The following is a 27,126-nucleotide window of genomic DNA, read 5'->3' on the forward strand; positions in this document are numbered from 1 at the left end:
ATTTTGCCATGTGTTTTCACAAGACAAGACGCTGCAATTATTTCGGTATTATCATTGGAGGACGAAGAAAGTAAAAGTGTCGGCTCAGAATTTCTTTACTGCAAATTGCCAAATCAAATAAAATGCGTTCATGTCGAAGTCATTAATCAGAATTTCCAAATTGGATTACTCCAGGACGGGGATGGGGCCAAGTAAAAACACATCAATATGTTTGTTGTTTTGTATCGTAACGGCAGTCTACATCGGAATCCAAATTATTTATGCTGCTGGATTTTTACCAACAAAAGGATTCTTGATAAAGGTACTCTATACCGAACCTTCCTTACCTCCACCTTATATCGCTTTTCTTGCGTCCATTTTAACGCCGAGGACGAGCGAGATGGATCGACCATGCTTATGGAGGTTGTTTCGTGACAGAAATATCATGTCGCAGCTGGAAATGATGCTGGAGGACCCGAACCGCTATGCAGAACTACATACATTCATAGTTGCGAATTTCGACGTTTGTATCATCAAAAATGATACTCCTGCTAACAATGCACAAAATACCAGTCATTTGAGTCCCTTTCCTGGATTACAATCGGATGAGTCAGAAAATCCACCGTGTTTTCGTCAACCGGCGGATTTGATATTCGGTCCAACTATACGACTTGATATAGACCCGCCCACACTGGACGGAATTAGCAAAAACTATCCCCAGTTACATCCAGGAGGATATTATCCTGGACCTTTTTATTGTAGAAAACCAAGACATTCGACGGTTATCATCATACCATTTCGAGACAGGAAAATACACCTCAGGTGAGTGGTAATCAGTAGTTTATTTTATCACCATATAAGAAATACACACTGTACAGTGTACATACAGAACGGGATAAGAAAAGAGAGGAAAACAATGCATTTCAGGGTGAAAGGGGACGCGATAAACCAGTATTGGTTATCGAGCAGCGACACCTATGAATAGTCTAACTTTTGATCATTTGATATTGAAAACGATATATGGCTCATTATTAAGGTAAGCCCGAATCGTTTGGTATCTGACAAATGAAACTAGTCATCACTTATGGGTTGTATTGAAATATTTTATTTAAAAACATCCGTCACGATCGATCAACCATTGTACTTCAAACTTGTAAGTATGTGACTCCACACACGAATATGATGTTTATTCAGTCAGATGATCCCTGAAAGCTGCAAATGATCTTTGCCACTTCCCAGTCCTAAAAAGCTAGAATGAGCCGTGTTACTACAATTAGGTACAGGTTAGGTATACTCCAACATTTTTCGTTGTCGGCAAAAACATCTGTAGTGTTTGTCAACAATAAAATTGCCAGTTGGTGGTACGCGAGACTACATTTCCCTGCTCTATTTCTCTGCAATAATGTAGTAAGAATAAAGATAACTATTCACGTGATTCAAGTGTCTTAACACTTGTTCTCTCCAGATACTTTCTCCACTACACAATCGGTACATTGATAGAGCAACAGCTACGTTTCCGAATCATTGTCGTTGAGCAAGAAGGCAACGGCACTTTTAACAAAGGCCAGCTTATGAATACAGGCTTCAATTGGGCAGTGAAAAATACTTCGATAAAATGGGATTGCTTTGTATTTCATGACGTAGATATGATTCCTGAAATAGTGGGTAATTTATACAAGTGTACAGGTAAGTTCTAATGTTTTACCAACTCGCGCGCAAGTTGTGAACATTCCAGACCGAAGTGTATATAAATTCCTTCCGTTTTATCTGCTGGTTCCCATTCACAGCTCAGTGTGTTTTTACCAATTTTTTGAAATAAGCAAGTGATGATGTCCCAGCATTGTTCAAGCCGGAAACAAATTAATTCATGTTCTTTTTACAATCCAACAAGAATAAACACCTTTTGGATTTTTGGCGACTAATGGAATGGCTAATAAGCGTAGCCCGTGTTTTGTTTGCTATATTTTATAATATAAAGCACAAGAACTATCTCACTTTATTACGGTTATTTACACAGCTTGTAAAATGCCGTTTATCGCTCTAACATTGTAATCACTCTGTCAAATGTGATTGTAGAAACATCATGACAGCACACTCTATCGGAGAAACACGCTATTCGAACATCGAATCCCGCCAATTCAAGAATGAAAAGCTTTTAACGATGACACTTAAAAACCTTATTATTATTGACTCCAACTCCCGATCTCAATGACTATGGAATTCTGACTACTGGTTGCATTTTGACTTCGACTACCGACTCCGGACAACATATAATTAGACTCCGTCTTTTTCACTTGCAAATCGTGTACTTTACTGGCTAAAACATAAGTTACGGCCATTGTGTAATATAACTAAATTTATATCATTTTCCAGATGAAACGATGATTTTACATTTTTCTCCATATATCGATAAATTCAATTATACTTCATCACCAAAGATAGGCGTAACAGTTGGTGGGGCTGTTGGATTTACTGAATGGCAATATAAAGTTGTAAATGGATATTCCAATGTCTACTGGGGGTGGGGAGGAGAAGATGATGATATGAATGTCCGAATACGGCTGAATGGATTACGAAGACTAAGACCAAAGCAACCCTTCGGAAGGTATATGCCGCAAGAATATTTTATGATTTTCTATCCTTTTTTGATACCTTCTCTTCTGAGACGAGTACATGATGGATCAGATCGATCAAAATAATATGAGCCTATTACAGTGTGTCATAACCTACCCGATCTTTTATATGCTTCCAGCCCCGAACAATGACCTGCACAGTCCTCTGGGATGCCATCATAGTTAAGTCGAACGCTCTAAACACCGGGCCACCACGTCCATTTGCCCCAATTTCTGGGCCATCGAACTAAGCTCGGTCTGCTCTATTCAGAATCTCTAACGTTTGACATTGTGCTATAACATCGTAAGCATGAATTCTGTCATGTAACACTAGTTGGTAGAAAATTATAAATCTTGAACATAATAAATACGTTATATTTAGCTTGACCATTCCTCCCACACTTGCGCCGAAAAAGATAATTAAAAATCTCTAGATTAGTCCACTTTAATCGAGTTTCATTTCGATTTTTCTCATAATTTTTCACCTTTTAATTAAAAGTTCGTATTCCTCAGCATTCATACTTCATATACTAATTTTTTATCATTTCCAGATATAAAATGATTCGTCATACTAGAGACCACGGTAATCCGACCAATCTAATTCGTCACAAACTCTTGAAATCAGCTCGAACTAGAATGCCATTGGACGGACTTGCTAATCTCGAAACAACCATAATGAAAACAATTCTACACCCAACACACACTCGTTTGATAGTGAAGGTGAATCGCAACACAAATCCTCCTCCTGACATTAAAATACCTAAAAATCAAAAGCAAACTACGGGAAAAGAATCTGATTCCAAATCTTCAGAAAGCATAAAGAAAGGTCAAAAGAAATCTTCAAATTCACCCAAAAAGCAGTCAATGGATCAAAGAAATATTGTGAATGAAATTGTGATGGTAAAAGAAAAAGTATAATGAATTCAATGTAATTGCTCAGTAGGTAAATTCTGAAAGCGAAACTATCTCAGTACCCTTTTTGTTATACAAAGTATCTTCGATATTTACCATGGCGATCCAAGTGTCTTACTCTACTATTTCAAGCTCTGTAAGGGGGGAAGGGAGTCTAGTTTTTTACGTAAATTTGACTCAAAAAGAGAAACGTTTTAGTTGTCTAAAAAAGTTCTTGTTATACTGATCACCGCGTCCTTTCCAATCTTCAACGTGTTCATAAGTAAGATTTGCTGTACAGCACCATATGATATTAAAATAAAAAAGTACGTTGCAATAGTCATATTCGCTTATGTTGTTTTTTCCAAAGTGATAGAAGTCGAAAGTAGCTGATACTTTCATCACACTCTAACTTTAAAACCCACTTACAATGTTTACTTGAAAATGTCAATTCTTTCTACATACTCAGATTTGCTGAAGTTTTTTTTTCAGATTACTAGTTGATTCGAATTTTCTACAGTCCTATTTCATTATAAAATGAGTATTTTTAGTCAAGGTTTTGCCAAATTTCTTCTTTATTAGATCCAGGGTGATGGGGTGCGGTGACCGGATTTCCAAAGTCAGATAAATAAGTGAAGTCGTTCTCTCAACCTATTTTGCATAATTTTATGGGTGTTCTGACGCGAAGTGAGGGTGAATATATGATAGTTTGCTTATGCTGTGACGTCTCAATATCACGGATGGTCCCGTAATACGCTAGAGACAAATGATTGAGGAATTTACACTGTCCGCGTGGGGTATTAGTCAAATGTGAACGTAGCGGAACACATTCGTGACTCTGCTCGCGAGAAAAAGCGCAAGCACTTCTGATAACGACTAGTTTGTCACCTCAGTGCCATGACTAGAGCCGTCAAGCGGTGACACACCAAGTAGTTTGCCTGTCGCACATTCGAGCAGACATAAAACTGTTTTTTTTTTCTGAGAAATCTCCCGACAAGTTAATTCTCTCCCATTTTCATCCATCGTAAGCTGTTCTCTAAAAATAACTTTGTGCCATTTCGATATCAATAATTTATTTATAATATTGCATTTATGTTCGAAAATGGGGTCGTAGCACGACTGCAGCACGTTATGTATTTCAATAAGATAATAATAAGAATAATTATAATCAGAATGACATCGATAAAAAAAGGAAAGACAAAAATACAGTCAGGTGAAATCAATAGTAATAATATTATTATATATATATATTATATTAGTTGCAGGGCTTGACACAATATGGTCGTCCGACAACAGCTTTAGGTACACAAATAACGAGCCTGTTTAACCCAAAAAAGTTCAAGGGCTTTAACGTATCATAATATACTAAGCATGACAAAAACAAACTTTATTTTTGATTAGGAATTAATTTATGACCAATCGGAAGCTGTATTTTTGCTCGAAGATCTTTTGTGCGAAAAGCTATTTGGAGAGGGGTGCTCGGATTTGGTGATTTGTGCTATGTTAAAGTAAGTAGTAGACGGTAAAGTAAGTATATTAAAATCGTTGGTTCAGCATACGTTTAAAAGGTTAAAACGTGATCAAATTGCCAACAGTAGGTTTCCCACTTTACATCGTAATGTAAAAACACAATAACAATGAATTCACGACGCACAAGAAAGAAATGGATATATATGAGTATTATATAGTGCAATTGAAAGTGCAAATAGGTGTAAAGGTAACAAGACAGCTCATTTACATATAAACAAACGACTAATTTCAGCCTTGTTGGCTCAAAATTCCTACCTAAAAATGACATATATAATAGGTTTGACCTGAAGGGAAATGGATGCGATGAAAGCAGTAATTGGGGCTGACAAAAAGCTGAATAATATCTGTTTTGAGGTCACAAGTCGCCATTTTAAAATAATTTGTGTGGTACAATAGTTCTAGCTTAATATAATTTTCATTTCATGCTTTAAATTTAATAATTATATAATCACATTTCCGTTTTCGTAACTGACAGTATTGCGAATGCGGTTTAAAGAAGATTTCAATTAACTAATGGGCTCAAATGATGAAACAGAGCATTGTGAAGTGGATAAATCTGACGATTTTCCGGAATATTCCGAGCCATTCATGCGCATTTCATGTGGGGTTTCATTGAATTTTGACAGCAAAATCAATCAGTTGAGCAAACCGAAAATATCATATAATTTCAAAATTGAAAATAAAATTTAATTATATATCTCGCTCTTACGTTCAAGCAGAACGAACATGAGCGAAACAAACGTAAAGGTGATTGTAAAATTATGTTTTATATGTTCGAAAGTATGGCATTAGTGATTTCACTATCTTCATTTAGATATAAAACCATTGAATTTTTTAATACTACTTATATGTGTAACAGTGTCTTTGTCTGTATGTAATCTTTAACCAAAACAGTCTTTTATAGAGTTTGCGTTGCAATACATTAAGTATATGCATTTTGAACAAAATTTTCAGTTTCCGAATTTACATTCTACACATTTATATAATACAACTCATCAAATTGACTATAAATGTATAGAAATTCAATAATCTAGACATTAACGCACTCAATAAACTTGTCGTTGGTTAGAGCATAAAACATAATGGCAGCAAAATCAATGAGATTCGTTCCGATGAAAGCAATTACACGGGATACTACTCGCTTGGGACATTTGCGGCAATTGGGACGAAATGCATTTTACTACCATGAAGCGACAGTTACACGAAATATAAGCAACCCGATAAAAGCTTTCGCAAAATGGGACCCATTATAAAGCGATTTCTCGTAAAAGTAATATATTTTTATTTTATTTTTTGGAAACAAAAATAATTATTTGTTGGACGTATCATGTCACTCTAGAAATCAAATCGATCTTGTAATAGAAGGAAAAACGAAGTAAGGAAACGCGTACAATTATATTAGTAGCCACCATATTTTTACACCTAATCTGAAGATTTCAAAATAAAGGGATATTCCTTTACAAACTGACCACTGAATGAATTTTGTTTATTCTAAATCGAGTGAGTTAATATGGAGTAGACGAGGCATATGTAAATGTCTTTAACAATATCTGACCAACCTTTGTTAGAACGAAAAAGAATTGAATATATTTTGGTTGAATAGTTACCAACAATCATCACAATATCATCTGAAATGGGAAGAAATTCTTTTTGAAAGCTATCTCGCTCACACTAAATGAATACGCGCTATAGTCGGGAGCAGATACGTGTCGGCTTATATTCCTATTACAGCAGAAAGAGTAATTTCAAAATGGTTTACAAAAAATATGCAAAAAAAAAAATTGTCTAAAATCGAACGAATTGAAGCTAAATAATTTTAATTTATATTGACTTCGGCAAGCAAAGTCAAAAACACAGTTCTCGCTTGCAGGACCAGCCCAGCCCGGATAATTCTCACGCATGGGCAGCGGTACAAAATTGTGATTACTACTTTAAAGTAAGTAACTCCAAAATATTTTTAGAATAAAAAAATATCGAACTTACAAAAAATATATATGTATTAGAAGTTATCTTTTCAGGCCTAAGCACCTTATGTACTCAACCGTTTCAAAGTTCTTTCAGCGACCATTCCCACCACTTTTCATTACAGCTTTTGCGGTATTTTTGAGGATATACATATATCAGTAAATTGTGATTCCTAATCCGCACGTAGGTTGGAATCCGTTCTTTTGACACCCTTTTTCCAATTTCAACAACGCAATAAAGATAAAAACGTTTTGTTCTTTTGTTACCTACAACGGTGTGACTTTCATGGCATTTTCTTGTGGTTCCTCTAAATCCGGGAAATCATTCATTTCGCGGCGCTCCAGCGACGAAGCTCTCCTTCTGCCAATGGGATTCGAGTTGAAATTATCGCCTGCATATGGGGACTTTAGTTCATATGAGGGAAATGTGGTGTGATATACATTCGACTGAGCGCTTTCACTATCCGGTATAACTCCGTCGTAGCGGGATTTGTGTATAGATGGCATTGTGATAGATTTTGTTGGCGGTGCTATGCCATAAATGCCATCCTCATATTTGTAATTTCTAATGGTATCGGTGGGAAAGTGTTGTGGCGAACAAGACTGCTGTCGATAACCGAAACCGCCAACAGAGCTGGGTGAAGCTGACAAAGAATTAGAAGGGGAATTGGTGGGCGATGAACGAGGCAGTGATAAAAGAGTACGTTCTTCTGTCCCGGTTGGCGTGACTGCAACTGGATAAAGCTCAGAAGACGCGGTTGACCCAACTACCCCGGAAGTTGAAGTCGAGGAAGATCCGGAACCGTCGGTGGAGAGAACGCTTGGTACGTGAAGATGATATGGCTCTACGCATGGATGGCTGTGAGGAAAATCTTCCAAATGGAGAGGAGAATATACATTACGTTCGGATTCGAGTTGAGATGGATTTGGGCTTGCTTCATCTACCGTTATGATGGCAGTTGAAGGGTTCAACTGTGCCATGCTTTCATCAAAATCCTCTCTACTGCCAAATCCTCTGTCAGCATCCGAACTGTGTCGATACATAGGACGTTTTGTTGTCGTCCGAACAGAATCATCATTACGTCGTATCGCGGCCGCACGTCGAGATATTTCATCAAATAGACGGCCTTCGGACGATCTTTTTCTTTGTGATACGCGGGAAGGCATACTAAAAGTAAACGTGTGTAAGTAAAGAAGTTGGAATGAAAGGGGTAAAATTTGCGGTGTTCATAAATTACAAGCGCTTTCAAATATTTTCAGGCATTATCTCAAAACTAAAAACAGATGCGAAATAATTTTTCCTTCACGTTTAGTTGAAGTAAAAATCATTGAATTCAAAATCACTACCCTTTGTAAGAATATCATATTACGACGACACTGGTCAATGGTCATATAGTTTTTTGTTATGAAAAAGTTTAAACACTTTCACTACTATGTTCCATGCAGCATGCAATTTAAATCCTCAAGACAACAAATTTACTAGTTACCTGTCTTGAGCGTATATAATAATTCATTTATATAAATTCATTCATTGATTTATTTTTATGTGATTGAAATGCTAAGCATTTGGGTATGATCCCGTCACGTTTTAAAAAAATATTGTGACGTCAGGTTTGTGTATATGACGTCATCAAGCTAATTCTAGATATATAATATAGTTATGGCAGTGACCTGAATATCAATCAATTAAGCAGTCAGTCAATTCATTATTGAACTAAATTAGGTAGTTTTTTTTCCTAAAGGGATTATCCCGTATTTGACGCCACTCTTCTGCAAAGAAATTGAATTTTTATCAGCATGTATATTCCGTGTAACTGGCCAACAAAATTAGGAAAATTATACTATTTTTGGCAATTATTTATCTATAACTATTTATATATATATATTATAAGCTGGATTCAACGACTAGTGAGCTTAAAATTATGCAAGAACACGACATATACATATGTGTTGCACCTATTGATATTCCGTTGATGGATTTTGAAACAACGAGAAAGGCGGCGTATAAGGCATAAATAGACGTTACGTCTGGAAGTTGCTGTATAATTGAATTTTAAACTGGCCAATATGTTAACACGTAAACACCAAGTCCCTCTACACCAGTTTTCCAAACTATCGCAAGATTGTTTTGAAAAATTAGTGACGATATAGAAAAAATAACAGTTTTTTTTTTGATTCAATGAGACGAGACGTACTGAGGTAATTGTGGGATATAGAGCGACGTTCATGTGCGAACGATCAACTAGCAATTTACTAATTTGAGTTCAAAGTTCAACGCGTGAGGTTATCATCATTGCATTCCTGTATGCGTAGTCTAACATTCTATATACAAAGGTGTGAAATATGGGTCATAAGGTTGGCGTTGTTCAATCTAAGTTACCGTATGGCGAGAAATCTTTCCGCAGATGAAGACGATATGCTTTAAATGACGTAAGATTCTTTGTAAAGGACGCAGAAGACTTAGTTGCGTTTACGTCAAATATCGCAAAGATAATTGATATACTGACAAAAAAAATTTACACTGGATTGGTTGGGTGTCATTATTATTAAAAGACCACTTGCGCGAATCACTCAATTGCGTTTACGTTAAATATTAGTCGCACTGCTATGCCAGCAAAGTGATTTACACTGAATATATAAAACTGAGTTTGAGTTTTGGGATGACCATTTGCGCGAATGATTCAAAATACCTTGATATTCTATTTCAATTTCCTAATCGTTTATTCAAACCAAAATACATCTAGGAATTCTATTCGCGAACAATATATAAAATAATTTGTCGCGCAAAAGGTTTTCGCGCATATGGACTGATCTATTTTAAACACGGTTAAAAAGAATATCAAAAGTCTGTAACGGGTTAGCTAACAAGGCTCATTAGCCTGAATTGATGGGATGGTACGATCGATGCGAGTTAAATATAAAGACGGCGCGAAATGAGAAAAATAGTTGTGGGCTTTACTCGTATTGCTTGAAACCGGATAAATCGATGGTACGCCGAAAAGAACGCAATTCGGACACAAACAACATTTTTAAATCAGACCGCAAGATTACTAAAAATAATTCATCCGCCATTAAGTCTTTGGCAACAGACAAAAATAAACCAGTTAACTGCAACGCAAAATACATCAGCATTTATATTCATTCATAAGTCAAGAATCTATATTACAAATAGAAGAATGATGAGATATCTTGCAAATCTAGCGAATGCCCTATTATCTATACGGTATGGGCAATTAAGTGTTTCACGTCTACAGTCTGAATAAGACTCTTGGGTGGGTAAGGTTTTTGCACCAGGGGCCAAAAATTTTGCCACCTGGACTGGCGGGCCATGTAAGTGTGACGTAAAAATTTACATTTTATGAACAATATTTACAGTGTTATAAAAGTAAATGCGGAAAACAATAGGCTTCGTGCCAAAAGTAAATTTAAATAGCAATCTTAAATTCCTTGAGCGATTTTTCAGCTAGAGCATCAAAATTTAGCTTTACTTGGGTTGTGGCAGCGTCAGGCGGGCCAAATTGAACTACGCAACGCACCGGATTTGGCTCGCGGGCCGTAGTTTGCTCATGTCAGCTCTCAGGTGTATATAACCGTAACTGTCCTCATCTGTATATAGAGTGATATTGAATGGGATTCTGTAACCACATTACCAGTTCATTACTGAATACTGACTTCGTCACACTTCAAAATCTAAATGACGGGCACGCGATTTGATTTACATATCAAATGTTAGACTTTATCTCAGTTGGTTTCAAAGTTAGACATCGATCGAACGTCCGTCAGACCAAGTTTGGCCAGGGCGTAAAATGGGAGTGGGCTATGTTGTTGATGTAGTATTCCAGCTCTTACAAACCTATATAACTCATTTGATAAAATTTAACAGAGTAGCCTACTGTTCTCATTGTAGGTGCGGCATTTACTTCATGAAAAAAATAAAGTAGATATTTTGAAGATAAAAAAAATTTTTAATTCAGAAATTGCGAATTATAATATTGATATAATATTTATCTATAATTTTCAGATAGGCAGATGAATAAAATTAAACATATTTTACAGGTCATATAGCATAACCAGTCGCATCAAAGTTCAGAATCCTTTCAACAACACCAAATACTATTGTAATGGCTTTATCTTTCGAACAGTTCGGTGCAAAATAGGCCCAAATGGATGAGAAATAAATATTATTTCATTTTTGACTTTTTTTCAAGCAATTTAGCCTCCGAGCAAGAGCTTACATTAAACTATAAATAAACATATACATAAATTCAAAATAACGACAGTAATAAAATATTCAAATTCGCTCCGAAGAAGAGTCCAGCAAAGTTGACTAGGGGTGCATATAAGGGTAACAAAATGCACTGCAGAAATATCAATCGAGAAGATAACACGAGAACATAGATACGCGGATGAAGAAGAAGAATGGGAGTGGCTACTGTGGCCCTCAGATTATATGAAGTAGAACGTCATTAAAATGTCAATTGAGGACTTTCAGAATTAAAAGTATTTTGGATTCATTGTATGTATATTAATTTCATACATTTGACTTTTGGAATCTTTATAAGCGGCCGATTCAATAATTAGTGTCAGTCCACATTGACATATATTAAACTACGTTTGTGTTTTAAATTATTTTTAATTTTAAATACCGAAAACTGAAAAACACTTCTGAAAAGTGGAAATATTTTGTAGACACAACATTCAGAGCTAAAGTTGCAATGCTAGCAAAATTAGTGACAAAAACAACAGAAATTCCTACTCAAAAGCTGACCGCTTAAAAGCCAAAAGTATACCTCTGGGTTTTAACGAATGAGAAATGGTTTCAGTCGACTAGTATTACAGAAATAGACTTGGTCCTGAGAGACTGATTTTTAAAGGTGCAAGTCAAAATTAGACAAAAAACACACATTCAAGTTATTTTCGGAGGCATTTAGTTTATTTGTGGGTCATAAGCTCTAACCGCACGATTTAGGTCGCAAAAATAAAGCGAAAAGCTTTAAACTATTTTTAAAATTGAGTAAGGAAATAATATCACGGCGAGAAATAATAAGGTCGCAAATAAAGCGTGGTACTGTAGTGTATCATACCACCAAAAATCAATTTTAATGCATAATTCATATCGGGTAAAATAAAAATTGGCCTCAAAATTGCATTCCGGCTGAGCGAATGGAGTTGGACCACCAAGGAACTAAATTGGTTTGCGAGCAAAAAAAAACATTGAGATAATCTAGCAACAAACTAACTAGCATATTCAAAATATACACTGCAATAGTCACACCAAGCATGAATACATAAACTACGAAACAAGCTCTAGTCTATCTACAAAATCTTTAAAATTCACTAAAATTTCACCGTATCCCAAGTACAAATATACAATATATATATATATACAAATTTGTGCATATGGAATCGATAAAAAAATTTTGCACAAATGTAAGTGAATTTTTTCCTTCTGTAAATTCAATTGAATTATTTGGTTCTATGGCAGCGTAGCTTTGAAGAAATGATATGGTCGCTGCTATACAATGATTATAAATATTTCGATATTGGATATCGGCCCCTATTTTATTAATCGGTATCGAAATATTAAAATTATGACGATTTCATATCTTTTACTAATAAGTTTCAAGAAATTATTGTAAAACTCACCAGCCTTGTTTTAGAATTCGGAAAGTGGGAATCGAATTGACCAACAAATTGTTATTTTGATTATATTTGGACATTTTGAATTAATAATATTGATCCTACGATATATGGAATCACTTTTTTCAATTTATTTTTTGTTTGTTGTATTTGAATATGGGTTCCTTTTTAAATTATGCGTTCGTGTATCCATTGAAAAAATGTTACTCCCGTAGTATGTGTACCAGGTTAGGGTTAGGCCATATTTTTATTCTGATTTTCATAATTTTAGTTTTATTACGAGTTCGGGGACTGTCTGTGTTAGCCAAGTGATTGCCCTGTCCATAGGTTTCAGTCCCTTAAGACAACTTGATGTAAAATGGGCGAACAAAATTAGTTGCCTCCATATCGGTGCACATACTTCTGGAGCAGCGAAAAGTTTTATTCCACCTTTCCACAATAGCATTTTTATCTGTTTCCTTTTTTTGCAAAAAATATATTTATAACTTATTTCATTCGCATATACACACACACTATGACAACAGCTATGTATCATGCGAGGCACAATGCATGCTTTAATGGCCAACCTCCACGTCCTCAGGAATCAGTAATTGAATATGTATGTACTGAGTTATACCCTCTGGTACATGTTGTCACTCGACATGACCGGTACAGCAGAATTTCTGCGATATCAGAAGAAAAATTATTTTACGGAAATCCCACGTTTGCACCTACATTGCGACTAGGGTATAGATTTAACAGAACAAGGCAGGCATTCGAAGGAAATTAATATATCACATCTGTTTTGCATTGGTGTTTAAAGTATAACGTAATTTTACCCACACCGTAGATTTATTAACAGAAAATGATGTGAATCCCGGTAATTCAAATATTAGAGACCGGAACATATATATTCAAGTAGGTCAAAGAATGTACGGCGATAGAGAACAAAATGCGGAACACCTCACCAACAGGACAGACGACCGAATGGACTCAACGACAAGCAAATGGTTTATATTAGAAACAAAGTGATACAGTGAGTAGGTGTGCATAATCACAACATTTTTATTCAGGAAATCGGTTATGTTTCGACCTAGAAGGATAAGGAAATATCTTCTAAAAAGAGTCAGATTTAAAATTTAAGTTTCTAGCTAAACAATATCAACATTATATTATCAGGTGGGAAAATCAAACTCATACAAACGACTAACATGCATAAACTTACTTAGGATGCGCAGAAGTTGAATTATCGCCAGTGTCTCTGATCATTGTGTTCAACTCATGACCGCTTCTCGATGCCAGTGATTGACTCCCAGATGACGATGCTCGAGACATTCTCCGCCCTTGCTCGGAATTGTAACAGTTTGGCATTATTGCCGTTGTATGATCATGGCGATTACAATAAGGATTGTTCGACAGAGTTGGCGATGAAGATTGGTAATCCGCTGCAGGATAGTCGGGCGGACTTCTAACAACACCTGCCTCCAGCGGCCCTGTTGAGGTGCTCGCTGCAGTGGCAACGAATTTAGGGCTGTGTTTTGACTCCTCGACCAATGTTCCACGCTGAATTTACAAAAGATAGGAGTTTGATAGTTTGTTTCACAAATACCCATACCAATATTTCTGAAAGATCAGTTTTCAAATCACGCTCTGATATTTTCTTAGAGTTAGATTCCGAGGCCACACCTTTGTACGACTGATAGTCTGATACATTATTTTATGAAATCGTTGTGAAGTATAATAAGACAAAATATAAAAAAGAGAGGAGGTCATAGAATGAGAAATTAACCTAATCAAAGTAACATGTTTGTAGATACATCGACTCAGTGTATAAAGCGTTAGCAGTACAATTCACTATGATGACATTGTCGGTAAAAATCTCAGGTTGAAGTCGATAACAACCACCCAGGTGTATGCAATAAAATATATGGGTAGGCAATGCCGAGCTGAAAAGCTTCCGGTACTGTCAAACTATAGCAGCTTCTTACCTAGCAGTGGCTCTGAGCGAAAGACTTTGTCATATAAGACTTAAGACTTAAATTCGTCATATAAAACAGGTATAGACATGTAGTACAATAATGACTAAATTTGGGCTTTATTGTCGTTTCTTCTTTTTTAAATCAGACTGTTTGTTACATGTGCACATTTCGTTTAGAGATATAACACCAACAGCGAAATATAACGTCCATAGCCACTGAACAATTGCATTATGTTTGTGTGTATTCAAGTAAACAAGTGTATATGCTTTAATCAAGATCATAACCATACTTGGATATTCCATTTGCAAACTTTATCATAAAGCCCAAGATGGTTATTGGGAAGCAACTGGGTACAATAAAATATACAAAGCTTTAGGTTCGGTTGTTATAGTTTCGATATAAGAACAACGAGAGCAAGTAATCACTTACTGTGGCTGTTTCCAAACATTCCAACAGATGACAGTGTTCATTTTCGAACTTGTTGTTATTTCTATTGACTGACTTCGATATTTCAGTTCCACCACCCTAAACACATAAATTTAAAATTTCATCACAACCGTGCAATCATAAGGACGTCAAGCACTCGTTTTGCCTATGTAGTTCAAGTTCTGCAGTCAGTGCTGAGTAGTAAATACTTACATCCGCTTCTATATTGTAACAAACGTAACATAGTAAGGTGGTTCATATTAAATACATACAATCGTCGTGGATTTCGTCCGTGTGTCAATTTAATTCCAAAAATCGTCATGGAATTTTGAGGGAACAAAAACCATTCAGGTGTTTTAATTCAAGTTAATTTAAAAATTTGCATTCAAAAACCGTTTCCAATAAATTGATAAAAATTAATTTATGAAATAAGTTTTCTTGAAATTTGCCACGAAATTATTCAGTCGAAATGCATAATTTGACAGCTTTAAGAGTACATTTAACGAAATAGGATTAGACATTTGGAAATATATTTAAACAAGTTTCATTTTGTAGAATGTCAAACTTATTTTACGTAGGCCTACATACTTTAAATTCCTCAAGTTGAACAACGATAAAAATGAATAGCGACCGACTCCTGAATAGCTAAAGAAGAAACTGAATATTTAAAAATAAGAACATTTTCTATTCAAAAGTAACCCCAAAAATAAAATAATGTACTCTGTCCAAACAAGAACCATATAAATCACGACTTTTCTATTTGTAGTTTTTGGGTTCTATTTTTATGCAACTGAAAATCGATTTTCTACTTTTAAAATCACTCCTGGGTGCATTTCTCCTAAATGAATGAAAGCTGGGAATTATGAAAAGACCCGATTAGTAACGAAGTCTTTGACACACATTTCACTATTATAAATAAACATGACAACCACTGAATTTTACCAATAATCTCTAAACAATATTGGGTAAACGAGAAAAATTTGAATATAGGTAAAGCAAATATTTCCAGTGCGAATGGGAGACAAGCATAAATACTTCTAAATTAATTAAAGGGTGACATATTATCACTCTGGTGAAATAACAAAGATATAATTTCAGAGGGGGAAATTTTAGTTACAAACCTCGTCTGGAGGTGGTCCATTATTTCCATCACCGTTCATTTTCGGCCTCATTCCAAAATTTTTCCCGGCTTTTATGCGAGCTAGTCTTGCCCTCTGAAACAATAATAAACAGTCAGGCGACATTTGGAAAGATGTAAAGTATGTTACTGAATATATTTAATCAAATCAAGTAAATTTGTGTGAGAATTTGTTCAATCGAGCCCTTTTCGTATGTAGCATAGCAACTAGCAACCTAGTATATCTATACACACATCCTTTCCTTACATTATTTTTTATCTACTGTTTCATAATTACATGTGTTACTTGTACAAGTTGGACGTGCGAACAAATTTGCATGTGCTCGTGACAACGGTGTTTTTGAGGCCATTTTCATAAATAATAAATCAAATAACATGTCAAAATCAATTATACCAATTGACCCTTGAAAAGTAAGAACAAATAGTCAAATGCAAGCTGCTCGCACTGCTAAATATTCGGCACGGAAAAGAGACGTAGCCCGACTGGTTGTAGTTTAAGAATTGGTGCTTTGACGTTGAACCTTATAAGTGAGAAAGACTAGCTTCTACCTGATTGCACAAAGCCTAACCCTAATTGGTATTTTGACCCGTTACAGTTTGATCAAAGCTAGTCAGCTGGTAAGATCAGCTATCAGCATAAGACCCGTACCTGATGCAAGGTGTAGCAATTTGTTGAATGTCAAAAATATGATGAACCTATTACATCAGTTTTTCATAGCAACTAATATTCCGTTGCTTCTGATTTTAAAATATTTGAAATTTGAAGTTAAAATCATCGGCTGCTTGAAATATTCTCGTTTCGAAGGAACGGTGCTGACTCGGTTTATCAGCTATTCGAATATAAGTAATTTCTCTCGATTGACAAAATTGACAAAAAGTTCGTTATAAGCTTTCAAGCCCTATGAAAGTCGATTCTTGTGTCATTCATCGACGACTGTAATATATTATTGACCGAATATCTGTCGGGATCCATCTTTAAGTGGGAAAATAGGTAGACCACGAAGAAGTTTTCTCGTGATTTGGAAATTAAAATTGATTTTTACTCCTGAAACGTCGTACTTGAACTTCAAAGAGTTCGATGAAATTCAATGAACCCAATATTTAAAAGCGGTTTGTTAATGAACATTGCTCACTGTAAAAAATGACCATTAACGTCAAAAGTGTATATCGGTAACTAAGACCTCTCATTCAGTTAGAGTGGTCAATATTCCATCGCAAAAATTTCACCAAACTTTGGTCACGATATGGGATTCAGCATGTTTTATGTATTATCAATGCAAATGCAACGTAATCTAGGGATACAGATATTATACCAATACCAAAAAGTTTAAAATCAAAAATGTCAAAATTACGCCTTTGACAAAACAAAACAATCGCTTGATCAACTCATTCAAAGACTATATTGAATAGTATTTTCTATTATGTCTACTATTAATTTTGTCTGTTCTCATGTAGATTATGAATATTGTATTGGAGTATGCAATGAATTCTACGGTTGGAAAACGGTACAATGTACAAATCTTTTCAATTTTATCCTCAACTTGTATGGCGGACAATCCAATGAAAATTCTATTATTGAGTCTATAATTTGCAAGATCCGGTTGAGTTATGTTGAACTGAATATTTGGAATCAGGATATAAGCCTGAATGCCATCATAACGCTATTAAGCGCGTCGTTCCCATCAATGTTTCCATACAAACTATAGTATTCACACAATATGGCTTGTCTGACATTGACCCCTAATTTCAGTCGCGATTCTTCGACGTCTCGTCAAGCGATAATTTTTTAGAAGAGCAGACAACAAATAACATCTTTTGTTATACTTTTAAGGAATTTAAGGAGCGACACAATTCTTTTAGCATTATCGACAATGTGCAACAAAAATTGGAGCGATAAAAATAAAATGCATCAATTTGGTGCAGTTCCCGTTGGTCGGTGCTGTAATGAAAGTAATAACAGCTTTTGACTAGTCTAGTCCATTAAAAATTTAGCCCTTTCAAATAGCACAAACGAGTATACATTCGTAGTATTTTCACGAGTTCAATTAAGACCCGAAAATGTAATGAGTATTTGGTAGGCGGACAAAACGAATGACTGGGCTTTGATGGGCATTTTCATTTAGTCGACACATAAACTGAAAACAAATATATTAGGCAGTGTCGCATTAATAAAACATTAGTTTTTCGTTCAATAACAAATGTTCTTTGACTTCTTCAACGTATATACACAGTTTTAAAGGCCCTATGAATTTCACTGGGTGAGATTCTGATTTTTAAAATTTCGATGACGTCATGATTAATGACGTATTCTAGTTCACCATGTCGAATGCTACAGCTTTTAGGTTGCTCAAATAGGTAAAATTTACTATTCGACTGAGATTCCGATTTGTCGTAAAAATATGGATTTTCACGACGATTCAATCATTAATTTAGGTGGGCTGTATAAGACAATGTTAGGAAAAAAATTCTTTTGAATGACAACATATGAACAGACACAATACAAATTTGTTCTGGTGTAGATGTTTTCAGAATGCACAAAAAAGTTATTATTTGAAGATGTTCAATAGTTTGAAATGGGCGCCTTGGTTTCAAGAAACCCTTACGGACCGTGGTGGTCCGCAAACCGACGCATTATACAAAAGCGAGCGACGCACAAATTATGAAATTATAGTAGACCTGTACATCACCATATAATACATACAAACAATCTATTATCCTACACAAAATAACACTCTCATAATGAAGCAGGTGCCTGAAAATTTAATTTCTTTAGGTCGCGACGAACAATAAAAACATGTTGTCAAATGTCGCCAGCCCATTACCCACAGTTTTTAAACCGTACCTGAATTATTCACAAGCGATGGCGCGGCTTATCATATTTGAATTACATGCGTCTCACTGAAGGCTTTGCATTACAATTTTCCATGGTTTCATCGGATGGGGGAATAACGAAGACCATTTTGAAAAACAAAACATTATTGAAGTCATATGATGTTACTTCGATTACATTGTATTTTTGAGCGTACCTATTGAGAGGGAAAATAGTTCTACTTGGAAATTAGCGCTCCTTTCATGCTAGAGCTTTGAACCACTCAATATCAAAATTAATAGTCGACAACGGGTTTAAAAATTCAGACTCTAACTCCGGTTGTCGGCACTGCATTTGACAAGCTTTTGACTTGATCTATGATCATAAACTGCTTCATGCCCTATACTGGCGGCATCTATAAAATATGGCGTATTTTAAGTTGGCCGCAAGCATCAGATTTTGACAGAAAGAAAGGGAATCTGTGGTTGAACGTAGCCAATTTCGCATATCCTAATTCAATTTACGCGGCGTCGGAAGTCTTTCGGATTTATCTCACTATATGTCACGGCCACCATCGATTTGATATAAGAAATAACTTCAGACGATGCAGTACTCATTTTATCAATATTCCCGGCTATTTTTACGGTAGTTTGCATTGGAAACGGTAAATGATGCCAACTTCTTCAGGCAGAGTAATTTAATATCGCCGTCGCAGTGAATTCTTAGTACATCTCTTGCTAATATGCCAAATATGTTGATACACATTCTGCTAAAAACTCGAAATGTGGAATTCCCCTATTTTATAGGAACGAAACTTCAAAACAAATGATGAATTAAATAAAATATTGATCATATATGCATGAATGAAGAGTTACCTTTTTTATTTTGAGAAAACAAAACATATACATATAAGGATAACTGTATCAACTGACTGGGGGCAACGATACGAGCGTTAAGATCATCGGAATTTGTTACCACCAATATAAAATGCATGTTTTTTTTTTCACAACATTTGACATATTTTCCATTGTTCAGCACGAAATGCTATTTTGCGAAGTGCTTTTTATTTCTCCTTTTAATAAAAAAAAATGCATGAATTAATGCGTATGCACATTATACAATTTACCATGCTGATTTTAAAATATAAATTGAAGCATAAAACACAAAATTTAAGAGTGAAATTTTAAAAAGGGTTGTTTCGAATCCAAATAAAATTGCGCCGGATTTGTCTATTTTAATCAGGAATGTTTCTTTGGAGGTATTTCGAATATTTTTTTTTATCTGCGAATAGTTTGTCCCGTGCATGTTTGAAACCAAATTTTATACCACAAACCTAACACGTCAATACGTTCAAAAAAAGAATAAGCTTAAAAACTTGTTGTCGACGATGTAACAAACCACAAAGAGGATTTGGTTAGCTTGACGGTAATTTCGGAAATAAAGCGAATCGAATAAAAATTTTACGGCCGGCGACAAACAAAGAGAAATGAGGATGTGAGTGAGAGTACTGCATATAGTTCGACAGTTTAATTTCAACACCACGGATCTCCCACCTGTCACTATAGAAGTTCAACTTAGTTGCGGATAAACCGATAAATATATTCTAATGATATTATTTGGCCTCACATCTCTAGTAAAATTATTATATTTTTCCTTCTTATTTTCTTTGAAATTGATTTTTTACTGGTTGGAAAAAATGAAGTTGACTGGACTTTTTGAAAATACTATGGTTTAAATTTTTACTGGTAACTGATTCCAAAATAATAAAAAAAGTTGTTGAATGTTCATGATAGATAGACAGAGACTACTTTACTGAGTTGATTGAAAATCGTGGTGCGCACTTTATCAATCTTAATCAGCGGACACGGTCATTTATATAATTGATGACATCTTGAATGGAAACCGCTACATTTTAAAGAAGATTGTGACGAGCATGAATAATGCATTTAAGTTTTTATTGGCAAATTTATCATTTTTAGTCACGCGTTTTGAAAGCTTCCTTTTAGTTAAATATTCCGAGAAATTTGAAGACAGTAGAAGGGGAGCTTATACTGTCGAAAGCATTCACCACATCCTTCGGCATATTATGTAACTGCACGTGAAAAGTCACAGTGGCCGCTACGGACGTGAGCACGCTGGTAGTAAAATACAGATCTTGCCTGGGTCTAACGTAAACTCAGGTCCTCTCCATTGCTCTATCTATAATTATTTGCGTAAGCCCATGCTACGCCAAACCACAATTAGTACGGTCGTTTCTGTGATATAGAGTTCCGTTTCCCAAAGGGCTGCTTATAAAGTCTTACCGGAAAAGAAACACTCAAAGGCAAATTTCTCCTGGATTAGACCACACAGAGGCAATTCCTCACCATTCTTAATATGTTAGTTTTCATGTTTCTATTCATCAGTGGGTCCCGTCCATATATATATTAAGCCATTTTTTGAACAATTACCCAACATTATGAATTTGTTACAGTTAATATAAACAAATTTGAAATGCTTTTGATCGGATCTCTGTGTTTGGTTGCCGCAAAACTCTATTTTTCTCTATAAGACAGTAACACATACCGTCAAATGCCGCTAGATATTTGTATCATATCAAACTAATTTTACAAAAATCCGTCTGGATTGTGGAACCCGTGCTCTCTTAGGGCCAAAATTTTCAGACAGAATAAAAAATAATTCAGAATAACTTTCATTTTTCCGCGCGTGTTCTAATTTCATGTTAATTTAGTATGGTAAGGTCGGAAAGACTAAGAGAAAATTTGGGGAAAAAATAATAGACTTCTTTATTATCTTTGAGTACACTGAAAATTTGAAATCGATTGGTCCATTAGTTGCGAAAGGAAAGCGATTTTTAACAACCCCAATCACCCCCCAAAAAACAACAATAAAAATTTAACGAAACGATTCATAGGTTCACTCCGTGTCCAACAATAAAAAATGAAAATAAAATGAACGGCTTGGGAATTATGAAATTAATTACACCAGCTGAAACTCTCCAATGACCATCACAACGATGACACGTCGACGATGGCATTTGATTTTATATCAAATTGACAGGTTTTCATCTAGTGACATAAAATCCTTTACATCAGTGCATCAAAGGCATCATTAGGACATAAAATCCATACCGGTAGATAGGATTTTTAGTTGTCAGCACCCTCGAATCAGAATTATTTTTAGCAATTGAGAAAAGCTGTCATTTCTCTAGTGTATGGCGCAGATGAAAGAATATTATGTCATTTGTAATAGAATAGGTAAAATTTAAAAGAAAAACCTGGTAATTTGAGGCATCTCAGATTATGTTTGATACAAGAATATTTTAGTCACCACATGTTTGGCCAAACATGGAGCTTAACATGGAACGGGGGCAAATATGCATCAAAATTTTGTAGTGTTACAAAACATTCTAGTGTTAATCAAAGATAATATTAATTTTTGAAAATTTATTACGCTCCGTGTAACATTGGTTATTCTATTGTTAGTCTAACGATAACATCTAATTAAAATCTATTCTAAGCTATTAAATGTATGAAGACACATATACTTGAAAATGTAAGACTATTTTACGCGGACCTTCTCATAGAAATCAATGCTTCAACGCGCGACTGGGGGTAATGTTATTAGGTTATAGATATACTGTGTCTTCGACATGTTCGTAATTGAATTTTACTTAATTACCGAGATTAAATTGTTATAATAGGTATGTGGATCAGAGGTTTCTCACTTAATATCAATGTATTAGATGTTAATACGAGGTCAAGCTATAGCGACTTCGTAGCTCGTGACGTGGGGAGAAGGGAATTAAAATTCGAAGAAAATACTTGTTGTTGTTTCATATTTTCGAAACGAGAGTCAGGTTGGGTGCCTGCTCTGCAATAATATAAACTACAAACCAATATTTTTCGGAAAATTTTTCGTTTTTTTGAGGAAAATTAAACGCTACGAAATCATTCCAAGAAATTAGTATATTTATATTAAACATGATATGAAAATTTTATATGTTTAAAATAATTTTTTTAGAAGATTATTTACTGACTAGACGACCTAATTCGGAATCTAAATCTGTTTAACTCTGAAATGAAATAATATTAGCAAATAGACGGTTCAATACTAAAGTTGGCTGGGATAGAATAGAAATTGCATATTAATTTCACGGAGGGGTGGACGGCTAATCTGGGGCGAACCATAGTCTAGTCTAGTATTCAGTTCAGTTCATGTGTAGTATTTGGGATAGTTAACTTCCAGATGCATGGACTTGATCGAATTATACTCCGCAGGATTCGAATCTGCGCAGCCACGACGAACGATGACGAGCATCATGTCTAACGCTAAGCACTCTTCGAGGCATTTCGTAGGACATATTCATCATTATGAATTCTAAACTATTAATACAAAATCGTTACCTTTTGTGCTCTTCTCTTATCAGCCCTTTGATTTTGACTGTATATTCTGCTAAAATTTGACACAATAACAGGAACTGGAAGAGCAATTACCAACACGCCACTCAGAGAACATACACTGCCGAAGATCATTCCAGCTATAGTTTTTGGAACCATGTCTCCATATCTGAATAATAAAAAGAGAGTCAATGAGTTTATTGCAAACATTTTCAGTTTAAATATATAAAACATCCGGAACCTGATACGGCATTAGAACTTACTGATGGTGTAAAAATATTTTCATAGCATAAGATAGATGCTTCTCATATTTTTTTCTTGAAGAAGCAATCTGGCCTGAAATGTTATAGTCTATCTATGACATTGTGAGACAGTTTAACAGTAAATACGGTTGTGGTAAGTACGCGACTTGTGTATATGTCTTTATGGATACACAACAGTCGCAAATTGCGATTGAGACCATATACTCCATCCCTACACCTGGCAGCCAATACAATTCAAGAACTTTGTTTGATGAAATCAATGTTTTAAATGTTTGATTCAACATTAAAATTTTAAGAATATATATTTATTGGAGGAATTGAAAAAAAAATTTTTGATCACATTTTGATACAAAATTAAAGGCTGAATTTTCATCCATTGGCTGTATCTATATTATTATAATAAATATCTGCCATAGGGACATAACCATCTGTCAACCACGTTCTATTAACTCAATGAGACAGCAGTCGGTATCTTCATAGGAGTCCTATATTTAGTTGGACACTTTCAGGGGAACTCATTTGGAAACGATTCAGCCAGACGTGAGCGGTGCGTGGTGGCTTAACACGTCTTGTTCTTTGTTAGCTTCAAAGCGCGCGTTGACGCAAAGTATAGTCGCGCTTATTCATTTAAATCAAGCCATCAAAAATGCAGGTTAATATTGAAGTATTGCTACATTGTATGAAATAACAGAGATTTTACAGTGAATCCAAAGTAATCCTGAATACATGAATAGTTTCCAATTTGAAAGCCGAATCAAAGAACAAAATATATATAAAAAACAAATAATAAGGGCTACAATGAGCACCCCTGCGATATGAATTACTTCGAAATGTATGTAAGTACGCCGAGTGCTTTGATAATGATTACAAAAAATTGAATAAGAAAAATGGCATTACTCACTGGGGACTATAGACGCTATATTGTGACAGCTATTCACGTGCTGGTGGTAATTTCAGAACCTTCAATTTCGTTTTCATTTAATTTAAATCGATGCTCGATCACACTGGATTAAGTTGATGATCCTGTAATTTTGTTTTAGCCTATGCCACTGGGGCCTCTGAGAATGATATTGAACGCTAGAACAAATTACCCAATAGACAGAAGTTCTTACAATTGATTTTACAATGAGATTTGTTGAATGAGAAAACTTAGGGGTTATTTAATTCTGACTCATTCAGACAGCGTGTAATTTTTTTTCAATCGAGTAGTAGCACACAAGTAACACCCATCGAATTTGTGTGCAATTGAGCGGCAGAAAATTTATCATAATATACGTCTCAATAAGGAGAATATGTTTTCGGAGATGCCGAAAACAAGGCCGAGTAACCAAACTGCCACCCGTGCTGATATGAAAGATACTCAATTAAATGGTTTCTGTGATTTTTAGTGGCTTATACACATCCATTTATATTATCAACGAATCAACATAGAGTTTTAACTGGGGTTCATCGCATTCCATAATTCAATCGCCGGTTCGCATCCCGACAATATAATGTATGTGAAATATTGCAATAGGACGAATAGGCATTCAAATATATATAGAGAGAGGTCAATGAGTTGCTATAGCCGTCATGAGTATTCAAAGAATACCTTGTCCTGCTCCAAGTTACAGATTGAAAAAAAGATTATAAATCATTTATGACCGTGTGGTGGAAGGTTCACGTCAAACATGCAAGTTATAGAGCACCTCATAAAAATTAAAGAGTAGGACGGACGACCGCAAAGGATGCGTCTTGAGATTTAATCTGGCATGAAGAACATACGAATGTACGGCAACTGTTCGACTCTCACACTATTATCATAAATCGTATATTCAACTAATATTTGTTATCGTAATCCAAAGTCGTAAGTTGCGGCAGAATTGAATTGGTGTACAGGTGGGGGACTTGGGCACAAGTTCGTAATCAGCGAACAATAATGTTATTCAAAACATCATTCTAGGTCATCAATTTATATATTATATCGCCCTCGCTTAAATGATTTATAAATTAATGTGCTTTTTGAGTTTTAGACCTACTTAAAGAACTCAGGAAAAACATTCCGGTTCCAGGCTTAAATTTCAGGGATCAGGTAGGTTCAGTGTACAGAACGTGAGTTGGGCTTGAAAGTTTATACCGACAGTCACAAGAGGATCGACATTTGAAATGCATCAACGATGGTGAATTTGCTTTTCATATTTAAATATGTCCTAAAGATAGTAAAAGCTAGACCGAAGTATTTTACTGAATCATGTCCAACCAGTAGTATAATTGGACGCAAAAAATTGTGTAATTAGTGAGCTTTTGCGCCAATATTGTTGCTTAATAGCAAATTGCGTATGGAACCGATTTTGTTGACTATTAGCTGACTAAACAGCGAGAAACTTTGGTACAACCGTCTGTATTTTATACTTTATGCCTGGCCAACTCGACCTCTCTCCGACCGTGTACACAAATTAAAATTACTTTATAATGTAGTCATTTGGGAATTTCGGTTCTGAAGAACTACAGCGTAAGGATTTGCAACATCACGTAGCTACCGTAGCAACACCAATGAGTTTCGATATGAATGCGTTCGACAATTTTATTGAAGACTAATTATATCGATTTATAGATGTATATCTCTTGAGTTTCCATGAATCAATACCGCAATTTCGTAGTGACCTTCGTCGGGGTAAGGAATGCTTGATTTCAATGAATCCAAGTATTTCCAACGTTCACAACTTCAGTTCTTATTATTCCAAATCTTGCGACCCATGTTGCCCAACGAATGAACGATTATAAATAATTTAGGCACAGTGCCCTGTCACAGATAATATATTGGATATAGTTGTGCAACACCTAACCTATGTACATTCCTGAACAACGCGGCATTGGGTGTGAAATGGTAATGAAATGTCTCTGTATTGTTGTAAATTTGCAGATTAGAAATTGAAGACAAAATTTTCAACTCACCCCAACGTTGTCATAGTAACGATGGTATACCAAAAAGACATGGGTATACTAGTAAATGTTGTATCGTCGGTTCCTTTCTCAGCGTAGAACATTACCGTGGCAAAAATTATGATAGCCATTGTTAGAGAGAAGAGAAGAAAACCCAACTCACTGGCACAACTTTTCAACGTATAACCAATGATTCGTAAACCCTGAAAAAAAAATGAAAGTTTAAAGATTGCTAGCTCAAAAGCCTCAATTTTTAGGAGAAAGACTGGCAACACAAGCTAAAAAAACGCAAAATGATTTTAGGCTTGATATCATGCATGATATTATAATATAGCGCATGTCACGAATTTGGAACACGGTATTCAGCCACAATACATGTTTGAACTTTTTATTCTTGTGGTATACTTTTGTTAAACGGTCACTCGGGTGATACTAAAGGTTAACAACTTTTACTTGGATCTGCTTAAATTAGTGTGACAAGGTATAATTAGCGAAAAATGATATTGATTCTATAACAGTTTAAGTGGATTGAATAATAGTGATTGCTAGAAAGGTATCGATAAACTAAATTTGTTCACATCGATGCGATATTCC

At 35.3% G+C, this 27,126-nt stretch overlaps 2 protein-coding genes across 4 annotated transcripts in view; one reads left to right on the forward strand and one right to left on the reverse strand.

The window, feature by feature from the left end:
- Positions 1-3,821, forward strand: LOC120328214 (beta-1,4-N-acetylgalactosaminyltransferase bre-4-like). Its single transcript, XM_039394644.2, has 4 exons — positions 1-801; positions 1,445-1,665; positions 2,353-2,584; positions 3,143-3,821. Exons 1-4 carry the CDS (start codon positions 131-133, stop codon positions 3,507-3,509), a joined length of 1,491 nt encoding a protein of 496 aa, XP_039250578.1. The 5' UTR covers positions 1-130; the 3' UTR covers positions 3,510-3,821.
- Positions 3,822-4,538: 717 nt separating this feature from the next.
- The window catches only part of LOC120328022 (potassium voltage-gated channel protein Shal-like), a 36,831-nt gene continuing 14,243 nt past the window's right edge, over positions 4,539-27,126 (reverse strand). For all 3 annotated transcript variants that reach the window (XM_039394397.2, XM_039394398.2, XM_039394399.2), the window contains exons 3-8: positions 26,545-26,735; positions 23,354-23,516; positions 16,122-16,214; positions 15,004-15,099; positions 13,821-14,158; positions 4,539-8,144 (exon numbers count right to left, since the gene is read on the reverse strand). In XM_039394397.2, coding sequence (XP_039250331.2) covers positions 7,244-8,144; positions 13,821-14,158; positions 15,004-15,099; positions 16,122-16,214; positions 23,354-23,516; positions 26,545-26,735 — 1,782 coding nt within the window. In that variant the 3' untranslated portion in view covers positions 4,539-7,243. The remainder of the gene's footprint in view (positions 8,145-13,820; positions 14,159-15,003; positions 15,100-16,121; positions 16,215-23,353; positions 23,517-26,544; positions 26,736-27,126) is intronic.

Source organism: Styela clava, chromosome 7 (genome assembly GCF_964204865.1).
Source record: "Styela clava chromosome 7, kaStyClav1.hap1.2, whole genome shotgun sequence".
NCBI classification, from domain to species: domain Eukaryota; kingdom Metazoa; phylum Chordata; class Ascidiacea; order Stolidobranchia; family Styelidae; genus Styela; species Styela clava.